The 23,079-nt window shown below is 44.1% G+C and overlaps 1 protein-coding gene and 1 long non-coding RNA gene across 8 annotated transcripts in view; one reads left to right on the top strand and one right to left on the bottom strand.

The window, feature by feature from the left end:
* The window catches only part of HSD17B6 (hydroxysteroid 17-beta dehydrogenase 6), a 25,035-nt gene extending 10,562 nt beyond the window's left edge, over positions 1-14,473 (top strand). Inside the window, exons 2-4 of the mRNA XM_016923169.4 lie at positions 278-488; positions 10,839-11,170; positions 14,013-14,473. Of these exons, the coding sequence (XP_016778658.1) occupies positions 10,858-11,170; positions 14,013-14,038 (339 nt within the window). The 5' untranslated portion in view covers positions 278-488; positions 10,839-10,857 and the 3' untranslated portion in view covers positions 14,039-14,473. The remainder of the gene's footprint in view (positions 1-277; positions 489-10,838; positions 11,171-14,012) is intronic.
* The window catches only part of LOC107967499 (uncharacterized), a 27,091-nt gene extending 4,012 nt beyond the window's left edge, over positions 1-23,079 (bottom strand). For 2 of the 7 annotated variants that reach the window (XR_008538280.1, XR_008538281.1), the window contains exons 1-4: positions 22,705-23,079; positions 20,157-20,966; positions 11,805-11,966; positions 11,615-11,672 (exon numbers count right to left, since the gene is read on the bottom strand). This is a non-coding gene — a long non-coding RNA (uncharacterized LOC107967499). Of the gene's footprint in view, positions 1-6,962; positions 6,978-11,614; positions 11,673-11,804; positions 11,967-20,156; positions 20,967-22,704 lie in introns of those variants that run through there. The other 5 variants (XR_008538282.1, XR_008538285.1, XR_008538283.1 and 2 more) reach the window with 4 other exon arrangements.

Genomic DNA, 23,079 nt, shown 5'->3' with positions numbered 1-23,079 from the left:
TGGTAAAACCCCATCTCTACTAAAAATACAAAAATTTTTACAGGCGCCTGTAATCCCAGCTACTCCAGAGGCTGAGGCAGGAGAATTGCTTGAACCCGGGAGGTGGAGGTTGCAGTGAGCCGAGATCATGCCACTGCACTCCAGCCTGGGTGACAGAGCGAGACTCTGTCTCAAAAAAAAAAAAAAAAATTAGAGCATGGGGGCTGAGGAGCATACAAGACTCTCTGGTCAGGGCAGCTCTTTTCTTTCTTTCTGTTTTTCATTTTGGTAATAACAGATCTGATTCTGCAGCTGATCAAGGATGACACTGGTGAGAACCCTATGAGGGAGTGAAGCAGCCTGGACTCTTACCACAAGAGGGAGGTGTTATAAGAGCAATGCAGAGGTTGGAGTGGGCAGCAGTTGGGGCAGGAGGAAGCCGACTGCTGCCTGGTCTGCAAATAAGTCCTTTCAAGTCTCTAGGACTGGACTCTTCCTAAGCAAGTCCGGTATGTAGGTGGGTAAGGGTGGTTGTGTGTTTGTGTGTGTGTGTGTGTGTGTGTGTGTGTGTGTAGGGGATATGGGATATGGTCTGTTTGGAGACAGGTTTTGATTATGATTTTTTATCATCTTAAAAGATCCTTCAACTTTGATTCGTGAAAGAAATTTTGTCACGATTGCTTGCTCTGCTTTTTTGATCTTTACTCCCATGAAGTTTGGGAGAGTACTGGTTACAAGTTGGGAGTGATTTCATACTTACAAATAGGGACTCTGGGTATGCTCTGAAAACGGGATTCTCGGCAGTGGGGGAAACAAGCTCTTTAACGGTTAATGCTGATAGCTGTTGGGTAAGTTCATGAAACTTTGGGTAAGCGGAAAGGGGCCTTCTGTGATTGGGCCAAGATCCCAGAACTCTGAGAGGTTGAGGAGTGAGGATCCCTTGAACTCAGGAGTTTGGGACCAGCCTGGGCAACATGATGAAACCCTGTCTCTACAAAAAATACAAAAAATTAGCTAGGTGTGGTGGTGCACACCTGTGGTCCCAGCCACTTGGGAGGCTGAGGTGGGAGGATCACCTGAGCCCAGGAGGTCGAGGCTACAGTGAGCTGTGATTGCACCACTGCACTCCAGCCTACATGACAGAGTGAGACCGTGTCTCAAAAAAAAAAAAAAAAAAAAAAAAGAAAGAAAAAAAGAAAAAAAAAATCAAAAAGAAAAGAAAAAACAATTATTGACTTGAGGAATACTTAGCCTGTATGCCCAAGTGGGAAGAAAAGAATGTCATGGTGGATCAGTTCAGGGAGCCATGTGCTGTTTACAGACTTGCTCTTAGGATCAGTGACTAAACTGATTGGAGTTTATAGACAAACCCAGGTCTGAAGATTTTAACCAAAGAAGGGAATAAAGGCTACTTCTTACTTTGCCATGTATTATATTGCAGAGAGAGAGGTCCTCGCTTGAGACAGAAGGAAGTTAAGGTGCACGAGCATGGCCCAAAATAGTGATAAAGAGCTGATAGAAATGATTAAGGATGTTGCAATATGTGGAGTTATGCATACTGTAGAAAAGTGGTGGTGTAATGCACCAGATAATGCACATTCCCACGGCACAGTTTCCTTCTATGAAAGCTCAGGGGAAGAGACAGGGCTCAGGGAGAAAGGTCTCATATGGCAATAATAAGACAACAACTACCCAAAATAATACTAATATCTAACAATTATGTATTGCTTTACATGCATTAACTTATTTAACCCTCTCAATAAATCACTGAGGTTTCTTTTTCCCATTTTGAACACGAGCACACAGGAACAGAGGCCAGTTCACTTACTCAAGGCTGCAGAACAAGTAAATCTCGAAGCCTGATTTTGAACCCAGGCCATCTGGCCTCAGAGTCTATGCTCATGATTCTATTTTTTATTTTTTTCTTTTGAGACAGAGTCTCACTCTGTCTTCCAGGCTGGAGTGCAGTGGCATGATCTCAGCTCATTGCGGCCTCTGCCTCCCAGGTTCAAGCTATTCTCCTGCCTCAGCCTCCTGAGTAGCTGGGATTACAGGCGCCCGCCATCACACCTGACTAATTTTTGTATTTTTAGTAGAGACGAGGTTTCGCTATGTTGGCCAGGTCTTGAACTCCTGGCCTTAAGTGATCTGCCTGCCTCAGCATCCCAAAGTTCTGGGATTAAAAGCATGAGCCACCGTGCCTGGCCTCATGATTCTATTTAAGAAAATTTTTTTTAGGCTGGGTGCGGTGGCTCACGCCTGTAATCCCAGCACTTTGGGAGGCTGAGGCAGGCGGATCACGAGGTCAGGAGTTTGAGACCAGCCTGGACAATATGGTAAAACCTTGTCTTTACTAAAAAATACAAAAATTAGCCGGGCATGGTGTTGCATGCCTGTAGTCCCAGCTACTCAGGAGGCTGAGGCTGGAGGATCGCTGGAACCCGGGAGGCAGAGGTTGCAGTGAGCTGAGATCACGCCACTGCACTCCAGCCTGGCGACAGAGCAAGATTCCATCTCAAAACAAACAACAACAACAACAACAACACACACACACAAAACCAATCCTTTTTTTTCTTATTATCTATTTATTAATTTTTCCAAACAGGGTGTTGCTCTGTTGCCCAGGATAGAGTGCGGTAGTGCAATCATGGCTCACTGCAACCTCGACCTCCCAGGCTAAAGTGATTCCCACCCCCTCCCCCCACCGTGTCAGCCTCCAGAGTAGCTGGGACTACAGGCACTCCCCACCATGCCTGCCTAGTTTTTGTATTTTTTGTAGAGATGGGATTTTGCCATGTTGCTCAGGCTGGTCTCGAACTCCTCAAGGAATTCGCCTACCTCAGCCTTCTAAAGTATTGGGATTACAAGTGTGAGCCACTGTGCCCAGCCTCATGATTCTATACTATCCACAAAATCAGGGTTGGGGCAGGGAAGCTCATGCAGAGAGGTTCTTGGAAAGAAAGAAAAGGAAAGGTGTCAGGCCTCTGAGCCCAAGCTAAGCCATCACATCCCCTGTGACCTGCATGTATACATCCAGATGGCCTGAAGCAACTGAAGATCCACAAAAGAAGTGAAAATAGCCTCAACTGATGACATTCCACCACTGTGATTTGTTCCTGCCCCACATTAACTGAGTGATTAACCTCGTGAAATTCCTTCTCCTGGCTCAGAAGCTCCCCCACTGAGCACCTTATGACCCCCGCCCCTGCCTGCAAGAGAAAAACCCCCTTTAAATGTAATTTTCTGCTACCCACCCAAATCCTATAAAACGACCCCACCCCATCTCCCTTTGCTGACTCTCTTTTCGGACTCAGCCCGCCTGCACCCAGGTGAAATAAACAGCCTTGTTGCTCACACAAAGCCTGTTTGGTGATCTCTTCACTGGGACGCGTGTGACAAAAGGTAGTCGGAATCATCCAGAGTAGTCTTGTTGGTATCTCCATTTATTAGTGCTCTGTACTTTCCATGTTCCAGGTCTTTGCTCTCACTATTCCCTTTGCCTGAAATGCCCTGGTTCCCAATCTCTGCATGTCAAATACCATCTGTCCTCCAAGGCTCAGCAAATCATACTTCCTTCATTTTAAAGCTCTTTGGTTTTGATGGAACATAGGCAGTGTGAGAAAGAGGAGGGGGAGAAAAGGTCAAGATCCAATCATGGAGGGCCTTGTACAACTAAGGTTTTAGATTTAGATTTTCAGTAGGTTGAATGCTATTCAGGGAGTGACATCGGCAGAGCTGCGCTTTAGGGAAATTAACCAGACAGCCCTATGTGGATGAGAGGGGAAGTGAGAGTGACACTGTGGGGTTAGTGAGAAAGCTTCTGTGATAGGCCAATCAAGAGGCATTGAGGAGTCCTTGCATTTAGGGTAGAGAAAGGAGAGGAGGAGCTGGGAGGGGTGAAGGGGAAGGGACGCTGTCTGTGACTGCTGTAGGAGAACGGGAGTAGAGCATCTCAGAAGTGAACGGAGAAGCGTGTGCTTCAAATTGGGTAGTCAGAAGGATTAAACTATGGCTTCTGGCTGTGAGAGACAGGAGCCAAGGGGCAAATGTAGGCCACGGCCTGACCATGAAAAGTCAGCTAATTTTTGTATTTTTAGTAGAGATAGGGCTTAGTCATGTTGCCCAGGCTGGTCTTGAAAGGGAAAGGCAGTGTAGCGCAGTGGTTAGATGCAAGGCTTCTGCAGGTGAACACTCTGGAGTTGATCCTGTCTCTACTATTCACTCTGTTTCACCTTGGAAAAGTCACTTAATTCTTGCCTTAATCTGTGCTTCAGTTTCCTCATGTGAAAAGTGGGCATAATAATTGCATACACTGCCAGGCGCGGTGGCTCACGCCTGTAATCCCAGCACTTTGGGAGGCTGAGGTGGGAGGATCACGAGGTCAGGAGATCGAGACCATCCTGCCTAACACGGTGAAACTCTGTCTCCACTAAAAAATAAAAAAAAAAAATTAGCTGGGCGTGGTGGCAGGCGCCTGTAGTCCCAGCTACTCGGGAGGCTGAGGCAGGAGAATGGCGTGAACCTGGGAGGCGGAGCTTGCAGTGAGCCGAGATCACTGCACTCCAGCCTGGGGGACAGAGCGAGACTCCATCTCAAAACAAAACAAAACGAAAACAAAAACAAAATAATTGCATATACCCTCTATTGTGTATATATATTATATATATTATATATATACACACATATATTATATATATAGTGTATATATTATATATACACAATAGAGGATATATTATATATACACATATATACACACATATATAATATATATTATATATACGTGTATATGTGTATATATTGTGTATATTATGTATATATAATATATGTGTGTATATATAATATATGTGTGTATATATGTATATATAAAATACGTGTGTGTATACGTGTATATATACACGTATATACACATATATATACAATGTATACACACACATGTATACAATATACACACACACACATATATGTGTGAAACCATATGTGTGTGTGTGTGTATTGTATATGTATGTGTGTGTATATATATATATATATATATATATATATATATGGTTTCACACAGTGCCTGGCAAGGAAAGTTCTCTATAACTGTTCACTATTATTATCGTGTGTCAAGCTGAGGAGTTCTGACTTTATCCTGTGGGTGACAGGGAGTCACAGACAGAATCCAATGAGAGCATGGCACGATCTGAAAGCAATCTTCTTCTTCTTCACTGAAGGCCAGGTTAGGATCTAAGAATCAGATAAAATCATAAGAAAAAAGAATGTGCTAAATATTGCAGTGAGGTCTGAGGAGAAGAGAGAGGAAGCCTTGGGAATTGTCTGCTAATAGGTCCTTGGTGAGCTGTGAGAGATTTTCCAGAGAGTGATGGGAATGGAAGGTGAAGTGCAAGGAGCTCGTGGGTGGCAAGAAAATAGAGGGCCTGTGCTTGCCCTTTGAATATTTTGGCCATATGGGGAAGAGAGAGGATGGTTATTAAAGGGGTGGCAGGTTAGGATGGTCTTAGGGAGGATGAAAGGCAGAAGAAAGAGGATAGAAGACAATACAGAGAAATTTAGAGCAGAGGTAGCCTCACTGGGCCCTGGAACCCCCTGAGATGACAGGCAAAATGTTGTGGGTAGGAATTAGAGTGTCCAGGTTGAGCAGATCTGGATTTTGGCAGGGAAGCAACGTGTATGCTCATCTGTGGAAGGAGAGCTAGGTAAACATGAGGTTGGGAAATTTTGAAGGCTAGTAAAGATTTGGAACAGGTGTTGTTGCGAAATAATAAGGGAGGAGTCAAATGGAGGCAAACAGAAGGTTTGCCTTATATTGGCGGTGGGCGGGGGGGAGGGGGCGCAGCTGAGATAGGATAACATTGATTTGTTGTATAAAAGTTTGTTTTCTGGTCTTTCTCTAGCACCACATGGCAGCTGGCAGCTAGAGAACATGGATGGTAAAGGCTTTGGGGTGCTAGTGAAGCACCCCTAAAATGGCCAACTATGAGACCTGTGCTGAATAAGGAGGCAAATGAAACTGTGAGAGGATTGCAGTAATAGAGAGAGGCTGAGGAAAAGGAAGGCAGAGCAGGAAGAAAGAAGTAGAGGGGAGTGGGGGGAGGGGAAGAGCCCCAAAGATAGGATGGGGCTGTGCAGAGAGGGCAGTTTCAGCTTTTCAAGGTTTTTTTTTTTTTTTTTGAGGCAGAGTCTCACTCCGTCACTTAAGCTGGAGTGCAGTGGCATGATCTTGGCTTACTGCAACCTCCGCCTCCCAGGTTTAAGCGATTCTTGTGCCTCCGCCTCCCAAGTAGCTGGGACTACAGGCACTGCCACCACACTCAGCTAATTTTTGTATTTTTAGTAGAGATGGGGCTTAGTCATGTTGCCCAGGCTGGTCTCGAACTCCTGACCTCAGGTGATCTGCCTGCCTCAGCTTCCCAAAGTGCTGGGATTACAGGCGTGAGCCACCGTGCCTGGCCTAGCTTTTCAAGATCTTTGTGGGAGAGTAGCTTCAAGCAATGATGAAGCCCAAGATGGGGATCAGACCTGAAATAAACAGTGGAAGTTCTTAACTTATGCATGTGTGATTATGAAGGTGTTTTCAAGGCTCGACCTCAAAACTCATTAAATAAAATTAACCAGATAGCATAGTGTAGATGAGAAAGGAAGAGACTGACAATATGATGTAAGAAAGCTGAATTCTTATTTACCATAGCAGGAAGTTAATTGAGAATGTCAAAAATTGGTAAATCAAGAAATAGCAGCTTAAGTACTGTGTATAAATAATTTGAGTCAAAGGCAAAAACGTAAAGTAATTGCACAGCTTTTGCAGATGAATGGTTTGTAAAAGCAAGCAGGCCACGCCACTTCGGGTATTTGGACATTTGAAATATTCGAGGCACATTCAGGTTTGGCCTAGGGTTTGGGATTCCGCCAGGTGTATCTCTTCTGCAGGTCTTCTTGCTGCTAGGCATGCGATGGCTGAATAGTAATGCCCGGGGAAACTGTGAGGGCCAAGCTTCTCTCTAATGGGGGAAATACGTTTTCATCTTTGACTGGCAACAGAAAATTACCTTTTAGTCAATAAACAGTCAGGATGAAGCTCTCTGTGTTACTGTAGTGCACCAGGGAATGCCACTTGGGCAGAACAGAGGCAGCTGGCTAGAGAACACAGAGCTCTCAGATTGGAGAGAGGCAAAGGGCTTCAGAGAAGGAAGGAGAGAGACAGAGGGAAGAGGGGAAAAGGAGAGAAAGAGAAGATGGTGGGGGAGGGAGGAGCAATATATGCCTCTCTCCACTGTTTTCTCCCTTTCACTGTCTCCTTCCACTTTACTTGCCTACACCCTAAGTTGCCCTCTCGCTACTTACTGCCTTCTCTCCTGTCCTTCCCAGACCAGGCTTTTGAAAAAGAGTCTCCACTCGGCTCCACTTCCTGCCCTCCAATTCATGCAGCAGCCCACTGAAGATTGGCTTCTGTGCCCTTCACTGTCTGAGTCTTCCCGTTAAGAGCACCAGTGCCCTCCTATTACCCAGCAGACCTCCTGGTTGCATTGCTGATCCTCATTAAGCCCCGCTTCCCTTGGCTTTCATCAGCTTGCTTTTTCCTACTTCTCTGGCTCATTCTCCCTGCTTTTTTTCCTCTCAATTTTTTCTCAGGATATTTTTACTTAGTGTAACTTAATTTATCTAACATTTATTAAGTATCTGCTATGTGCCATTCACTGGGCCAGGTGCAGACTAATATGTAACCTGGGCTCTCAAGGGCCTTATAGTCTAAAAATGGGGAAAAGCAGTGCAATGAAGTACAGCAGGCATCATGATAAACCCAGGCCACAATGGGGACACTAAGGAGGGTATAGTCAATTCTGTTAGACCATGGGGCAGGTTAAATCAGGGCAGGAAAGTCTCTTGCCTGGACCATTTTTTGTCCCCTCTGTCTAGTACTGTATGTAATCTCTCAGTGCTCACCTATGAAACAGTGTGGCAGCCATTGAGGTGCATTGCTCAGATCACTCAAGAAAATCTGCTATGAGGAGTGAGGTTGACTTCCAGCCTCCAGTTGTGGCACCCTCCGATCTGCTGTGGTATTTACACTGAGGCACGCTCCTCTTGGGCACTGGTCAGCCAATGACCAGAAGGATGGCAGTACTGGAGCTGGACCAGTTCAGCCCAGTGCGGAACTTCTCCAGTGGCAGTCTTTGCTCAGGCTCATGGGCCTGGCTGAGACTTTCTTGGGGCTCTACTACAGTCTAAAGCTCTTCCTATCTTCTCCTCCTTCTGTTCCCCTCTCCTTCCCGAGGTGTCAGATCTGCATTACCACCTATTCCTGTGCCTTCCCCCTTTGTCCTCTGAGGGTGTTTCCCCCATAATCTCTTGCATGTCTAATTTTGTCTTGGTATCTGAACTGACACAGAGGAATAATGATGGGACCTATCTTGTAGGGTTCTTGTGAGAATTCAAAAAGTTAATATATGTGACATCTTAGAACAGAGCCTGATACACAGCAAGTGCTCGGCAAGGGTTGCAATTTTTTTTTTTTTTTTGAGATGGGCAGAATCTCGCTCTGTCACCCAGGCTGGAATGCAATGGCATGATCTCGGCTCACTGCAACCTCCACCTCCCGGGTTCAAGCGATTCTCCTGCCTCAGCCTCCCGAGTAGCTGGGATTACAGGTGCCCACAATCATGCCTGGCTAATTTTTGTATTTTTGTAGAGATGGGGTTTCGCCATGTTGACCAGGCTGATCTCAAACTCCTGACCTCAGGTGATCTGCCTGCCTTGGCCTCCCAACATGCTGAGATTACAGGCATGTGCCAGTGTGCCTGGCCTAGCTATTATTTTTTAATTATCCTTTTGATATGGTTTGGCTTTGTGTCCCTACCCAAATCATATCTTGAATTGTAATTCCTAGGTGTTTAGGGAGGAACCTGGTGGGAGGTGATTGGATCACGGGGGTGGTTTCCCCCATGTTGAGTTCTCATGAGAGCTGATGGTTTTATAAGTGTTTGGTAGTTCCTCTCTTGCTTGCTTTTGCTTTCCTGCCATCATGTGTTTGCTTCCCCTTCTACCATGATTGTAATTTTCCTGAGACCTCCCCAGCCATGTGGAACTGTGAATCAATTAAACCTCTTTTCTTTATAAATTACCCAGTCTTGGGTGGTATCTTTATAGCTGTGTGAAAACGGACTAGTACACCTGTAGATCTCAACTTATATTTTATTCTCTCTAGGAAGCTTCTCAGACCTCTCTAAACTGCCTTAGAAGCCTCTCCTGAGTGTTCCAGCAGCCTCCTGTTTTTACTTCTGTTATAATGCATTGTTGTCAGTCTTCATAATGAGACTGTGAATTCAATGAAAAATGGACTATGTATTGTTCACTCTTGTGTATCAGTGCCTAACACTGTGTCTGACTCAAGTAGTTGTTGAATTAATGTTTGCTGAATGAAAGTGATGATTAGGCTGAGACTTAAAAGATGAGTGTTATGGCTGGGTGTGGTGGCTCATGCCTGTAATCCCAGCATTTTGGGAGGCCAAGGTGGGTGGATCACCTGAGGTCAGGAGTTCACGACTAGCCTGGCCGACATGGTAAAAAACTCTCTCCCTACTAAAAATACAAAATTAGCCCGGCTTGGTGGCACGTGCCTGTAATCCCAGCTACTCGGGAGGCTGAGGCAAGGAGAATCACTTGAACCCAGGAGGCGGAGGTTGCAGTGAGCTGAGATTGCGCCATTGCACTCCAGTCTGGGCAAAAAGAGTGAAACTCTGTCTCAAAAAAAAAGAGTGTTATTTGCCAAGTAGATGAGGGCTACTTCTTTCCAGTAGAAAGAAGTGTATGCAGAGGCATGAAAAGCCTGTGCTTTGCAGGGGACTGAAAGTTGTTTGTTTTGGCTAAAGAGTAGGATGCAAGAGAGAAGCCTAAGTAGCCAGAGTGCTGGGGACATTCATGTCAAACTAAGGAGTTTGAATTGCATAGACTAGCCTCATGCAGGCGTTGTGGTATAGGCCTTATGATGCTAGCGGGCCCATACCCATATTTGACCTCTACCTATGTTGTTATGAATTATGTTAGTTCAGCCAACATGTATAGATTACTAAAAAATGGTGGACTTTGCTTCAGAATTTCATATAGAAACATAGGCATCTGTGAACACTCATTTCAACAATGCTTCTGATTGGTCTAGGTTTACAAATTGCTTTGGCTGCAATAACTCACCCAAACTATTGGATCTCCTAATGGATCTCACTGCCTTCACCACACCTGTTTCATCTATCCTCCACTGCCATTGTGAGACAAATCTTCCTAAAACTTAATCTGGCCACCTGACTCTAGTAGCATACTCTGTTTAATGTCTTCTAGTAACATACTCTGTCCACAGGATAACATCCAGATTCCGTAGTGTGGCTTACAAGGCCCTTCATGATTTGGCCCTTCACTACCTCATCTCCAGTCTCTTCTTATGTATGTTCTGCTCTGCACTCATGCAGAATTGTTTATAGGTCTCAAGAAGTTCTGTGCTGCTCACGACTCCCTTCATGTACACATTGTTACTGCCTGGAATGTTGTCATCCTTATCCACTTTTTGAACTTACTTATCCTATTTGGTAGGAAGTAGTACCAAAATCATTCCTTCTGTGCTAGGCTATCGGTCATCTTCCTTTGTAGACTGTGTGTATACTTCTGTTATGGCACCTTTCACACTGCATTGGATTTGTTTGGTTACCTCACTGACTTCCCTCTCTAGACTGTGGCCCCTTGAGGGTAGGACCAAGTATTAATCAATAAAGAGTCCCTATCACCTAGTGCAATGCCTGGCACATGGCAAATACTGAATAGATATATTTGTTAAATAATAAGGAAGGAATAAAATGTTTTCTTTCTATTGAAAGAGAAGGAAGCACCTTCACTATGTGGCTCTACCTGGCGGCCTTCGTGGGCCTGTACTACCTTCTGCACTGGTACCGGGAGAGGCAGGTGGTGAGCCACCTCCAAGACAAGTATGTCTTTATCACGGGCTGTGACTCGGGCTTTGGGAACCTGCTGGCCAGACAGCTGGATGCACGAGGCTTGAGAGTGCTGGCTGCGTGTCTGACGGAGAAGGGGGCCGAGCAGCTGAGGGGCCAGACGTCTGACAGGCTGGAGACGGTGACCCTGGATGTTACCAAGATGGAGAGCATCGCTGCAGCTACTCAGTGGGTGAAGGAGCATGTGGGGGACAGAGGTATGAAATATTTTCTCCTTTTATTTACTTAGCATGAAGATGCTAAGGTTATATATACAGTTGTTCCTTGGTGTCTCCTGGGGATTGGTTCAAGGACTGCTTGTGGATACTAAAATCCGAGGATGCTCAAATCCCTTATATAAAATAGTGCAGTATTTGGTTATAACCTATGCACATCCTTTAAGGTATGGATACTTTAAATCATGCCTGGGTTACATAAAATACTAAATACTTTGTAAATGATATGTAAATAGTAGTTATACTGTATTGTTTAGGGCAGCCGTCCCCAGCCTTTTTGGCACCAGGGACCGGTTTTGTGGAAGACAGTTTTTCCATGGACAGGGAGTGGGGATGGTTTTGGGATGATTCAAGTGCATTGCATTTATTGTGCACTTCATTATATTATTACATTGTAATATATAATGAAATAATTATACAACTCACCATGATGTAGAATCAGTTGGAGCCCTGAGCTTGTTTTCCTGTATCTACATGGTCCCATCTGGGGGTAATAAGAGACAGTGACAGATCATCAGGCATTAGATTCTCAACAGGAGTGCATAGGATATATCCCTGGCATGTGCAGTTCACAATAGGGTTAGTGCTCCTGTGAGAATCTACTGCTGCCACTGACCTGACAGGAGGCGGAGCTCAGGCAGTAATGCCCGTGATGGGGAGTGGCTGTAAATACAGATGAAGCTTTGCTTGCTTGTCTGCTGCTCACCTCCTGCTGTGCGGCCTGGTTTCTAACAGGCCATGGGCTGGTACCAGTCTATGGCCCAGGCACTGGAGACCCCTGGTTTAGGGAATAATGACAAGGAAAAAAGTCTGTATATGTTCAGTACAGATGCAAATTAAAAATTGTGTTTTCTATCCACGATTGATTGAATCCATGGATATGAAGGGCTGACTGTGTGTATCAAAGCTGAGCTTAGAAGGCTGGCCTTGTCATTTGAAGGACTGTTGAGGTCTTTTGTGGCGTTTAATTTCCTTAACAATGTTTATTTTGTTGTTGAAAAACAAGCTCAATAGATTTGAAGCTATTATCTCATATTGGAAGTAGAGTATTTATAAACATAATTCTTTATATTTGAGGAGTTGGGGTACAGTGGCATGATCATAGCTCACTGCAGCCTTGATCTCCTGGGCTCAAGCGATCTTCCTGCCTCACCCTTTCAATTAGCTGGGATTAGAAGCGGTTGCCACCATGCCTGGCTAATTTTTTTTTATTTTTATTTTTAGCAGAAACACGGTCTTGGTATATTGCCCAGGCTAAGATGTTCTTAAGAATCTGATTATCTTGGCTGCTACTTAAAATACAGGCATTTCTTGAAGTCAATCTTTGGTCTTCTTTAAAAAATGTTTTAAAATTTCATTATATTTAAAAATCAACACACTATTTCTTAGAGAAATTTTAGGTTTATAGAAAATTGAACAGAAAGTACCGAGTTCCTATATACCCCCTCAACAATTTTCCCTTTTTTTTTTTGAGACAGAGTTTTACTCTGTCGCCAAGACTGGAGTGCAGTGGCGAAATCTTGGCTCACTGCAACCTCCGCCCCCCAGATTCAAGCAATTCTCATAACTCAGCCTCCCGAGTAGCTGGGACTAAAGGCATGTACCACTACGCCTGGCTAGTTTTTGTATTTTTTTTTTTTTGAGATGGAGTCTCGCTCTGTTGCCCAGGCTGGAGTGCAGTGGTGCGATCTTGGCTCACTGCAAACTCCGCCTCCCGGGTTCACGCCATTCTCCTGCCTCAGTCTCCTGAGTAGGTGGGACTACAGGCGCCCGCCACCACGCCCGGCTAACTTTTTGTATTTTCAGTAGAGACAGGGAGTTTTTGTATTTTTAGTAGAGACGGGGTTTCAGCATGTTAGCCAGGCTGGTCTTGAACTCCCAACCTCAGGCGATCCTCTTGCCTCAGCCTCCCAAAGTGCTGGGATGACAGGCATGAGCCACTGTGCCTGCCCAGTTTTCCCTATTATTAACATCTTTCATTGGTGTGGTACATTTGTTACAATTGATGAACCAATGTTGATATGTTATCGTTAACTAAAGTCCATAGTTTACATTAGGGTTCACTTTGTATTATGTAGTTCTGTGGGTTTGAACAAATGTGTAATGACAAGTAGCCACCATTATTGTATCACACAGAATAGTTTCAGTTCCCTAAAAGTCCCTCGTGCTTTACATATTCATCACTCCCCACATTCCTGGCAACCACTGCTCTTTTTACTGTCTCCATAGTTTTTCCATTTCCAGATGTCATATAGTTGGAATCATATTTTTTTGAGACAGAATTTCACTCTTGTCACCCAGGTTGGAGTGCAATGGCGTAATCTCGGCTCACTGCAACCTCCACCTCCCGGCTTCAAGCGATTCTCCTTTCTCAGCCTCCCAAGTAGCTGGCACTACAAGCATGCACCACCATACCGGGCTAATTTTTATATTTTTAGTAGAGATGGGGTTTCACCATGTTGGCCAGGCTTGCCTCGAACTCCTGACCTCAGGTGATCTGCCCGCCTTGGCCTCCCAAAATGTTAGGATTACAGGCGTGAGCCATCGCGCCCGGCCGGAATAATGTTATATGTAGTCTTTTAGACTGGCTTCTTTCACTTAGCAGTATGCATTTAAGATTCCTTCATGTCTTGCCTTTTTTTTTTTTTTTTTTTGAGACAGGATCTTGCTCTGTTGCCCAGGCCTGAGTGCAGTGGAATGATCATGGCCCACTGCAGCCTCACTCTCCTTGGTTCAAGCGATCCTCCCACCTCAGCCTCCCAAGTAGCTGGAGTACAGGTACACACCACCATGCCTGGCTAATTAAAAATTTTTTTTCTTTTAGAGACGTCATCTCACCATGTCACCTAGGCTGGTCTTGAACTCCTGGGCTCAACAGATCCTCCAACCTTGGCTTCCCAGTGTTGGGATTACAGGCATGAGCCACCACACCTGTTCTCCATGTCTTTTCATGGCTTCATAGCTCATTTCTGTTTTTTTGTTTGTTTGTTTTGTTTTGTTGAGATGGAGGTCTTACTCTGTTGCCCAGGTTGAAGTGCAGCGGTGCAATAATAGCTCACTGCAGCACTGAACTTCTGGGCTCAAGTGATCCTCTTGCCTCAGCCTCCCAAAATGCTGGAATTACAGGTATGAGCCACTGCGCCGAGCCTGACAGCTCATTTCTTTTTCTCGCTGCATAGTATTCCATTGTATGTATGTACCACAGTTTATCATTCACCTAATGAAGGACATCTTGGTTGTTTTCAGTTTTTGGCAATTATGAATAAATTCTCTTTTTAAGTTCTATTTTGTCTAGATATTATTCAACTCCTCTTTGATTACCTTCTTCTCCTTCTCCCTTGGTTTTATGATTCAGTAGATTCTGGTAATTGGATCTCCTAAATAACTCCTCACTCTAGGAGTTGCAAAGTAGCAATGAAATTGCTTCTTTTGGCTGGGTGTAGTGGCTACACATCGTAGTTCCAGCTACTTGAGAGGCTGAGGTGGGAACATTGCTTGAGCAGGAGTTTGAGGCTACAGTGGGCTATGATAGCACTTGTGAATAGCCACTGTACTCCAGCCTGGACAACACAGTGAGACCCCATCTCTAAAAAGTAAAATCTTGTTTTGCTTGGGTTGCAGGATGTTATTTATTTGTTTGTTTATTTATTTATTTTTGAGATGGAGTCTCACTCGGTCGCCCAGGATGGAGTGCAGCGGTGCAATCTTGGCTCACTGCAAGCCCCGCCTCCTGGGTTCACGCCATTCTCCCACCTCAGCCTCCCAAATAGCTGGGACTACAGGCGCCCAACACCATGCCCGGCTAATTTTGTTTTTGTATTTTTAGTAGAGACAGGGTTTCACTGTGTTAGCCAGGATGGTCTCAATCTCCTGACTTCATGATCTGCCCGCCTCGGCCTCCCAAAATGCTGGGATTACAGGCATGAGCCACCACGTCCGGCCTATTTATTTATTTTTCGAGACAGGGTCCTGCCCTGTCACCTAGGCTGGAGTGCAGTGGCATGGTCGGCTCACTTCAGCCTTGACCTCCCAGGCTCATGTGATCCTTCTACCTCTTAGCCTCCAGAGTAGCTGGGACTACAGGGGTGCACCACCATGCCTGGCTAATTTTTGTATTTTTTGTAGACATGAGGTTTCTCCATGTTGCCCATGTTGGTCTCAGACTCCTGGGCTCAAGCCAACCACTTGCCTTGGCCTTCCAAAGTGTAAATTTTTTTTTTTTTTTGGAAATGGAGTTTTGCTCTTGTTGCCCCGGCTGGCGTGCAACGGCATGATCTCCGCTCACTGCAAACTCCGCCTCCCAGGTTCAAGCGATTCTCCTGCCTCAGCCTCCCAAGTAGCTGGGATTACAGGCGCCCACCACCATACCCTGCTAATTTTGTATTTTTAGTAGAGCTGGGTTTCTCCATGTTGGTCAGACTGGTCTCGAACTCCTGACCTCAGGTGATCCGCCTGTCTTGGCCTCCCAAAGTGCTGGGATTACAGGCGTGAGGCACTGCACCTGGCCCAAAGTGTAAATTTTTAAAAAAACAATTTACTTTAAACTTGAAAATTTACTGATTTGGCTAAAAAAATGTTGAAAATCTAAAATGTATTTTAAAATATTACTTCCTTCCAGCACTTTGGGAGGCCGGGGTGGGAGGATTGCTTGAGCCCAGGAGTTCAACACCAGCCTGGGCAACACAGTGAGATACCATCTCAATTTAAAAAAATAATAAAATATTGCTTCTTGTCTGAGGATGTTCTTAACTCCCCCAGGCGGAGTCGGAAGTTATGGGTAGTTATAGTCTCTTTGCTGTGCATACCCGTTTATTTCTATTGTATTGTTATTGTTTTCCCATCTTTTAGACTGTAAGCTCCTTGAAGATATGGGCCTCTCTTACTCATTTTTGTATTTCCAACTTCTGGCACCTTGCCTGGTACATGTTAAGGGCTCAACAAATGCCGAATGAATCCTCTATACTCATACTTTTGTCTATTACCCTTTTTATCTGTGCCCTTGGTTTCTTACTCCTCACATTTGAATTTCCAACTACTTGCCGCATTTCTCCATCTGGAAATTCTACTAGTGCCTGAAACTCACAAAATCTAAAGGAGTCTTTGTTTTCCTCTCACCTCTTCACCAATTCTTTTTTGTTTTTTCTTTCTTGGAGATAGAGTCTTGCTGTGTCACCCAGGCTGGAGTGCAGTGGCGCGATCTCAGCTCACTGCAGCCTCTGCTTCCCGAGTTCCAGCGATTCTGCTGCCTCAGCCTCCTAGGTAGCTGGGATTACAGGCACACACCACCATGCCCGTCTAATTTTTGTATTTTTAGTAGAGACAGGGTTTCACCATGTTGGCCAGGCTGGTGACCTCAGGTGATCCGCCCGCCTCGGCCTCCCAAAGTGCTGGGATTACAGGCATGAGCCACTGCACCCGGCCTCTCTTCACCAATTCTACTTTTCTTTCTAGTCCTTCTCTCAGTTTATAATGTTACTATCCCTTCAGTTACAAAGACTTTTTACCTTGGAGTCTTTTTTTTTTTTTTTTTTTTTTTTGAGACGGAGTCTCGCTCAGTCGCCCAGGCTGGAGTGCAGTGGCGCAATCTCGGCTCACGGCAAGCTCCGCCTCCTGGGTTCACACCATTCTCCTGCCTCAGCCTTACAAGTTGCTGGGACTACAGGCGCCCGCCATCAGGCCCGGCTAATTTTTTTGTATTTTTAGTAGAGACGGGGTTTCATCGTGTTTGCCAGGATGGTCTCGATTTCCTGACCTCGGGATCCGCTCGTCTTGGCCTGCCGAAGTGCTGGGATTACAGGCGTGAGCCACCGCGCCCGGCCACCTTGGAGTCTTTTTTAATCCTTATACTTTCAACTTTTCTGTGTCTCTGTATTTTATGTGAGCCTCTTGTAAGTAGCATATAGCTGATATAAAAACTAATCCAATCTGACAATTTTTTTTTTAGTAGAACATTTCTTTCATCTGTACTACTATATTATTATTATTTTATTTTTTTTTAGAGGCAAAGTCTCACTCTGTCATCCAGGTTGGAGTGTAATGCCACGATCAGCTCACTGTAATGTCGAATTCCTGGACTCAAGCCATCCTCCCACCTCAGCCTCCTGAGTATCTAGGATTGCAGGTGTGCACCACCACACTTAGCTAACTTAAAATTAAAAAGTTTTGTAGAGTGGGTCTCACTGCATTGCCCAGGCTGGTCTCAAACTCCTGGTCTCAAGTGATCTTAATGCCTCAGCTTCCCAAAGTGTTGGGATTACAGGCATGAGCCACTGAGCCTGGCCTTAATTATTATGTTTGGATTTATTTCTTTCATCTTATTTTGTGCTTTTTATTTGTCCCATTTTTTCCTGTTTCCTTTATGCTCTTTTGAATTGATTGAATTTTTATTCCACTTTTTCCACTACTAAATTGAAAGTACTATAATATTCTCTATTTCTATTTCCCTAGTAGTTCCTGTAGAAATTTTAAGTGCATATGTGGTTTATCAAATGTAAAATTAACATCTTTACCTTTCTCCTGAGTAATCCAAGGCCTTCAGAACACTCACATTTCAGTCATCCTTCCTGACATACATGCTCTTGCTGCTGTGTATTTCAGTTCTGTTTTTTGGCTCTCCAATATGTAATGTTTGTTTAGATTTATCCTCTTTTTACCTTTTTTTTTTTTTTTGCTCATTATTCCTTCTTGAATTTTCCATCTAAAATTGCTTTCTTCGTTACCGAATATATGCCTAAGAATTATAGAAGATGCTGGGGCAAAATCTTTTTTTTAAAAAAAAATTTATTAAAATGTCTAATTACCCTCATTCTTGAAAGATAATTTTGCAGATAGGCTAGTCTATGTTAATAATTACTTTCTCTTGGCACATTGAAGACACCATTCCAGTCTTCTGTCTCCTGTTGTTCATGTCTTGATAAGTCAGTTGTTAGCCTAATTGTTTTTCCTTTGAAAATAATCTGTCTTTTCTTTCTGGCTATTTAAGGATATTCTCTTTCTTTGATTTTATTTTTTCTTTGATCTTTATTTTGGTGTGTTTAGGTATGGATTTCTCTGTTTATACTGCTTGGGATTTATTTTTTGGGGGGTGTAAAAAGTAAAGTAGAGGTTCCTCCTCAAAGACTTTCCTCCCCATCTGATTAGGAATAAATAGTGACTTCTCTTAAAAACATAATTTATTCAAAGACCTGTACTAACATTCTTAAATATCTGCTAGCTGTAATAAAGAAAACAATGTACTTTATGTTCTTAGCTCCCACAATTTAACTTAAATATTTGCCCTGGCGTGCTTATACTGGTCCAAACAAGCATTAGGTCATAGCCTGTTCCTCTTCCTTATTTGAAGGTGTTTTTACCTTTCTCAGCATTCCACAAGTTACTTCCTCCTTCCTTTGTTCTCCTCTGCCTTTGCCTCTTTTAAAAAGTTCTAAGTGAGGCCGGGTGCGTGGCTCACACCTGTAATCCCAGCACTTTGGGAGGCCGAGGCGGGCAGATCACGAGGTCAGGAGATCGAGACCATCCTGGCGAACACGGTGAAACCCCCGTCTCTACTAAAAATACAAAAAGTTAGCCGGGTGTGGTGGCAGGTGCCTCTAGTCCCAGCTGTTCGGGAGGCTGAGGCAGGAGAATGGCGTGAACCCGGGAGGTGGAGCTTGCAGTGAGCCAAGATCGCGCCGCGGCACTCCAGCCTGGGCGACAGAGTGAGACTCCATCTCAAAAAAAAAAAAAAATCTCTGTTGGCCAGGCATGCTCTGTTGGCCAGTCATGGTGGCTCACGCCTGTAATCCCAGCACTTTGGGAGGCCAAGCTGGGTGGATCACCTGCGGTTAGGAGTTCGAGACCAGCCTGACCAACATGGTGAAACCTCATCTTACTAAAAATACAAAAATTAGCTGGGTGTAGTGGTGGGCACCTGAAATCCAGCTACTCTGGAGGCTGAGGCAGGAGAATCGCTTGAGCCCGGGAGGTGGAGGTTGCAGTGAGCCGAGATCGCACCACTGCACTCCAGCCTGAGTGAGAGGGTGAGACTCCGTCTCAAAAAAAAAAAAAAAAGAGAAAAGGTCTCTGTTCTTATAATAGATTAGCTGAGCATGGACTTCTAGGGTTGAAAATAATTTTCTTTCAGGATTTTAAAGACATTGCTTCACTTTCTTGTCGTATCCATTAAGAACCTTAATGCCATTCTGATTCTTGTTCCTTTGTTCCTTTTTGTCCCTATTCTATGGAAGGTTTTAGGCTGTATTTAGAAGATAAGTACATAAATGTTTATTTTACTTGGAATCTTTATCTTTTATTGCAGGTGTTCCAAAACTTCACAATGATGGACATAGGGGTAGCTCTTCTATTCAGTTATTGTACTGGGTACTTAGTACAAGTCATGATGTAGGAGAGAGATTGGAGAATTGCTAAAATGATGGCAAGGAGGTTGAGAGAGGATTCAGTTTGGTGCATAAGTGGGAGAACGGGCTTCAAATAGCATGACTTAAGTAAGAGTTTGTTTTCTTAGGCCAGGCACGGTGGCTCACGCCTGTAATCTAGCACTTTGGGAGGCTGAGGCAGGGGTGGATTACCTGTGGTCAGGAGTTTGAGACCAGCTTGGCCAACATGGCGAACCCTGTCTCTACTAAAAATACGAAAATTGGCCAGGTATGGTGGCTCACTCCTGTAATCCCAGCACTTTGGGAGGCTGAGGTGGGCGGATCACTAGGTCAGGAGTTCGAGAACAGTATGGCCAACAAGGTGAAACCCCGTCTCTACTAAAACTACAAAAATTAGCCAGGCGCGGTGGCGGGTGCCTGTAATCCCAGCTGCTTGGGAGGCTGAGGCAGGAGAATCACTTGAACCTGGGAGGCAGAGGTTGCAGTGAGCTGAGATTGCGCCACAGCACTCCAGCCTGGGTGACAGAGTGAGACTTCGTCTCAACAACAACAACAACAAAACAAAAAAATTAGCCAGGGGTGGTGGTACGCACCTGTAATCCCAGCTAATCAGGAGGCTGAAGCATGAGAATCGCTTGAACCTGGGAGATGGAGTTTGCAGTGAGCTGAGATCACAACACTGCACTCCAGCCTGGGTGACAGAGCGAGACCCTGTCTCAAAAAAAAAAAAGAAAAAAGTTTGTTAAGTAATAGTAAATTAGCGGATAGGAGGTCACTGGCATTGCTTCAGTAACTCATCTCTGTCAGGATTAAACTCTATGTGCATCTTCTGGCCTTTTCTTCCAGCTTGTCACTTCAAGGTTGTAAGATGGTTGCTGCGGATCCAGACATCACTTTCAAGTGACACCATATAAGTCAACCTAAATAACAAAGGGAGGCTCTCTAAAAGAAAAAGACATTTATTTGGGAATAGAGTATTGCAATGAGAATATACCCGTCATAGTAAACTATGTGCATATTCAGGGAGGTAAAGGAAGACAAAGATTTTTAAAGAAAAGAGGCGAATTGCACAATTGTTTTAAAATAATTATATTTGGCTACAAAGATCAATAACAAGGATGATGTCAGTCCAGGTTGGACAGGCAGTTCGGGGGCAGATGTTCTTGCAGTGTTTTTTATGGAAATTTCTGGTGGCTTCTGTGCAAGGATACGATTTTTCCAGAGTCTTTTTTGTGAGGCATACAAGCATAAAGAACCTTCTCTTCATGGCCTTCTGTGGCTCGATTTGTCAGGGCTCTTCTTTCTTTAAACATTAGTGACTCCATTTTGATTCTGGCAACTTTCACATAAAAGAGAATGATGGTATAAGGGAGAATGGTGGTGATGTCTGCATCTATCATCTTCTATGAGGAGAACAAAAGATTTCTCAGAAATCCCCACAGCAGACTTTCCCCTATATGGGTGACCTCTATATGGGTTACTTTTGAGAGTGAAAGGAGGCACTTTTATTTATTTATTTTTTGAGTCAGAGTCTTGCTCTGTTACCCAGGCTGGAGTGCAGTGGCGCAATCTCGGCTCGCTGCAACCTCCATCTCTTGGGTTCACGTGATTCCTGTGCCTCAGCCTCCTGAGTATCTGGGATCACAGGCATGTGCCACCATGCCCGGCTAATTTTTGTATTTTTCATAGAGACAAGGTTTCACCATGTTGGCCAGGCTGGTCTCAAACTCCTGACTTCAAGTGATCCATCCGCCTCAGACTCCCAGAGTGCTGGGATTACAGGTGTGAGCCACCGTGCCTGGCCAGGAGGCACTATTAATCATTTACACGGAACCCTGATTTTATCTTTACACATTATATGAATGTATCAAATTATCACATGTATCCCCAAAATAAGTACATCTATTATGTATGAATACAAAAAATTAAAAAAATTTACACAGGGATAACAAATATAAATGAGTACTGTCCTAGGTAAATAGAGACATCTGGTCACCCTGCTTTGATGTAATACCATTATCTAATCTTTAGTTCTTATATAAATTCTGCCAGTTGTTTGAAAAATGTTCTATATAGCAATTAAATTTTTTCCCCAGGATCTAATGCAGCATCTTACTTTGCATTCAATTGTCATGTTCCTGTTCTCACTTAATTTTGAATAGTTTAATTTCTTTTTCACAATTCTGTCTTTCACATTTCTGACATTTTTAAAGAGTGTGGGCCAGTTATTTTGTAAAGCGACCCCAAGTTGGATTGTATGCTGTGTCCTCATGATTAGATCCAGGATGTGCATTTTGGCAGAAATGCCACAGAAGTGATATGGTGTCCCTCTCACTGCATCACGTCAGTAGGCATAGATGTGTTTATCTCATTATTGGTGTTAATTGTGAATCCTTGCTTAGAGTCTGCCATGCTTCTCCACTGCAAAGTTAACATTTTTTCCTTTGTAATTAATGAGTAATTTGTGAGGCTATTTTGAGATTGTATAAATGTCCTGTTCCTCATCAAACTTTAACAAGTAATTTTTAGAATTACTAATGATTCTTATCTAAATCAGTTATTACTACGATGGTTGCAAATAGTGATTTCTAACTTCATCATTCCATCTATGTTTAAAAGGTGACATGTCTATCTCCTTTATTTTTTATTTAAGAATGGACTAATTGGCTGGGCGCGGTGGCTCACGCCTGTAATCCCAGCACTTTGAGAGGCCGAGGTGGGGATGGATCACCTGAGGTCAGGAGTTCAAGACCAGCCTGGCCAACGTGGCAAAACCCCATCTCTACTAAAAATATAAAAATTAGCCGGGCATCATGGCGTGCACCTGCGATCCCAGCTACTTGGTAGGCTGAGGCACAAGAATCGCTTGAACCTGGGAGGCAGATGTTGCAGTGAGCTGAGATTGCGCCACTGCACTCCAGCAGAAAAGAATGGGCTAATTAATTCTTGTTTTATTCAATTAGTTATAAACCATTTCTATCAGTATGTCTTGAAGCAAATCTCAAACATAATATAGAAACTAATTTTTAAAATGTTATAATTTGCAATAGCAACAACAAAAATATAAAGTACCTAGGAATAAATCTGACAAAATTTGTATAATACTGTGTCTGGAATTAGTGGGTTCTTGGTCTCACTGACCTCAAGAATGAAGCCGCGGACCCTCGCGGTGAGTGTTACAGCTCGTAAGGCAGCACGTCTGGAGTCTGTCCCTTCTGATGTTCAGATGTGTTCGGAGTTTCTTCCTTCTGGTAGGTTCGTGGTCTCGCTGGCTCAGGAGTGAAGCTGCAGACCTTCACAGTGAGTATTACAGCTCTTAAGGTAGCGCGTCTGGAGTTGTTCGTTCCTCCCGGTGGGCTCGTGGTCTTGCTGGGCTCAGGAGTGAAGCTGCAGATCTTCGCGGTGAGTGTTACAGCTCATAAAAGCAGCATGGACCCAAAGAGCGAGCAGTAGCAAGATTTATTGCAAAGAGTGAAAGAACAAAGCTTCCACAGTGTGGAAGGGGACCCGAGCAGG

This window comes from Pan troglodytes, chromosome 10 (assembly GCF_028858775.2).
Source record: "Pan troglodytes isolate AG18354 chromosome 10, NHGRI_mPanTro3-v2.0_pri, whole genome shotgun sequence".
Taxonomy (NCBI): Eukaryota; Metazoa; Chordata; class Mammalia; order Primates; family Hominidae; genus Pan; species Pan troglodytes.
The sequence above is the reverse complement of the archived record's forward strand: the minus strand, read 5'-3'. Positions and strand labels throughout refer to the sequence as shown.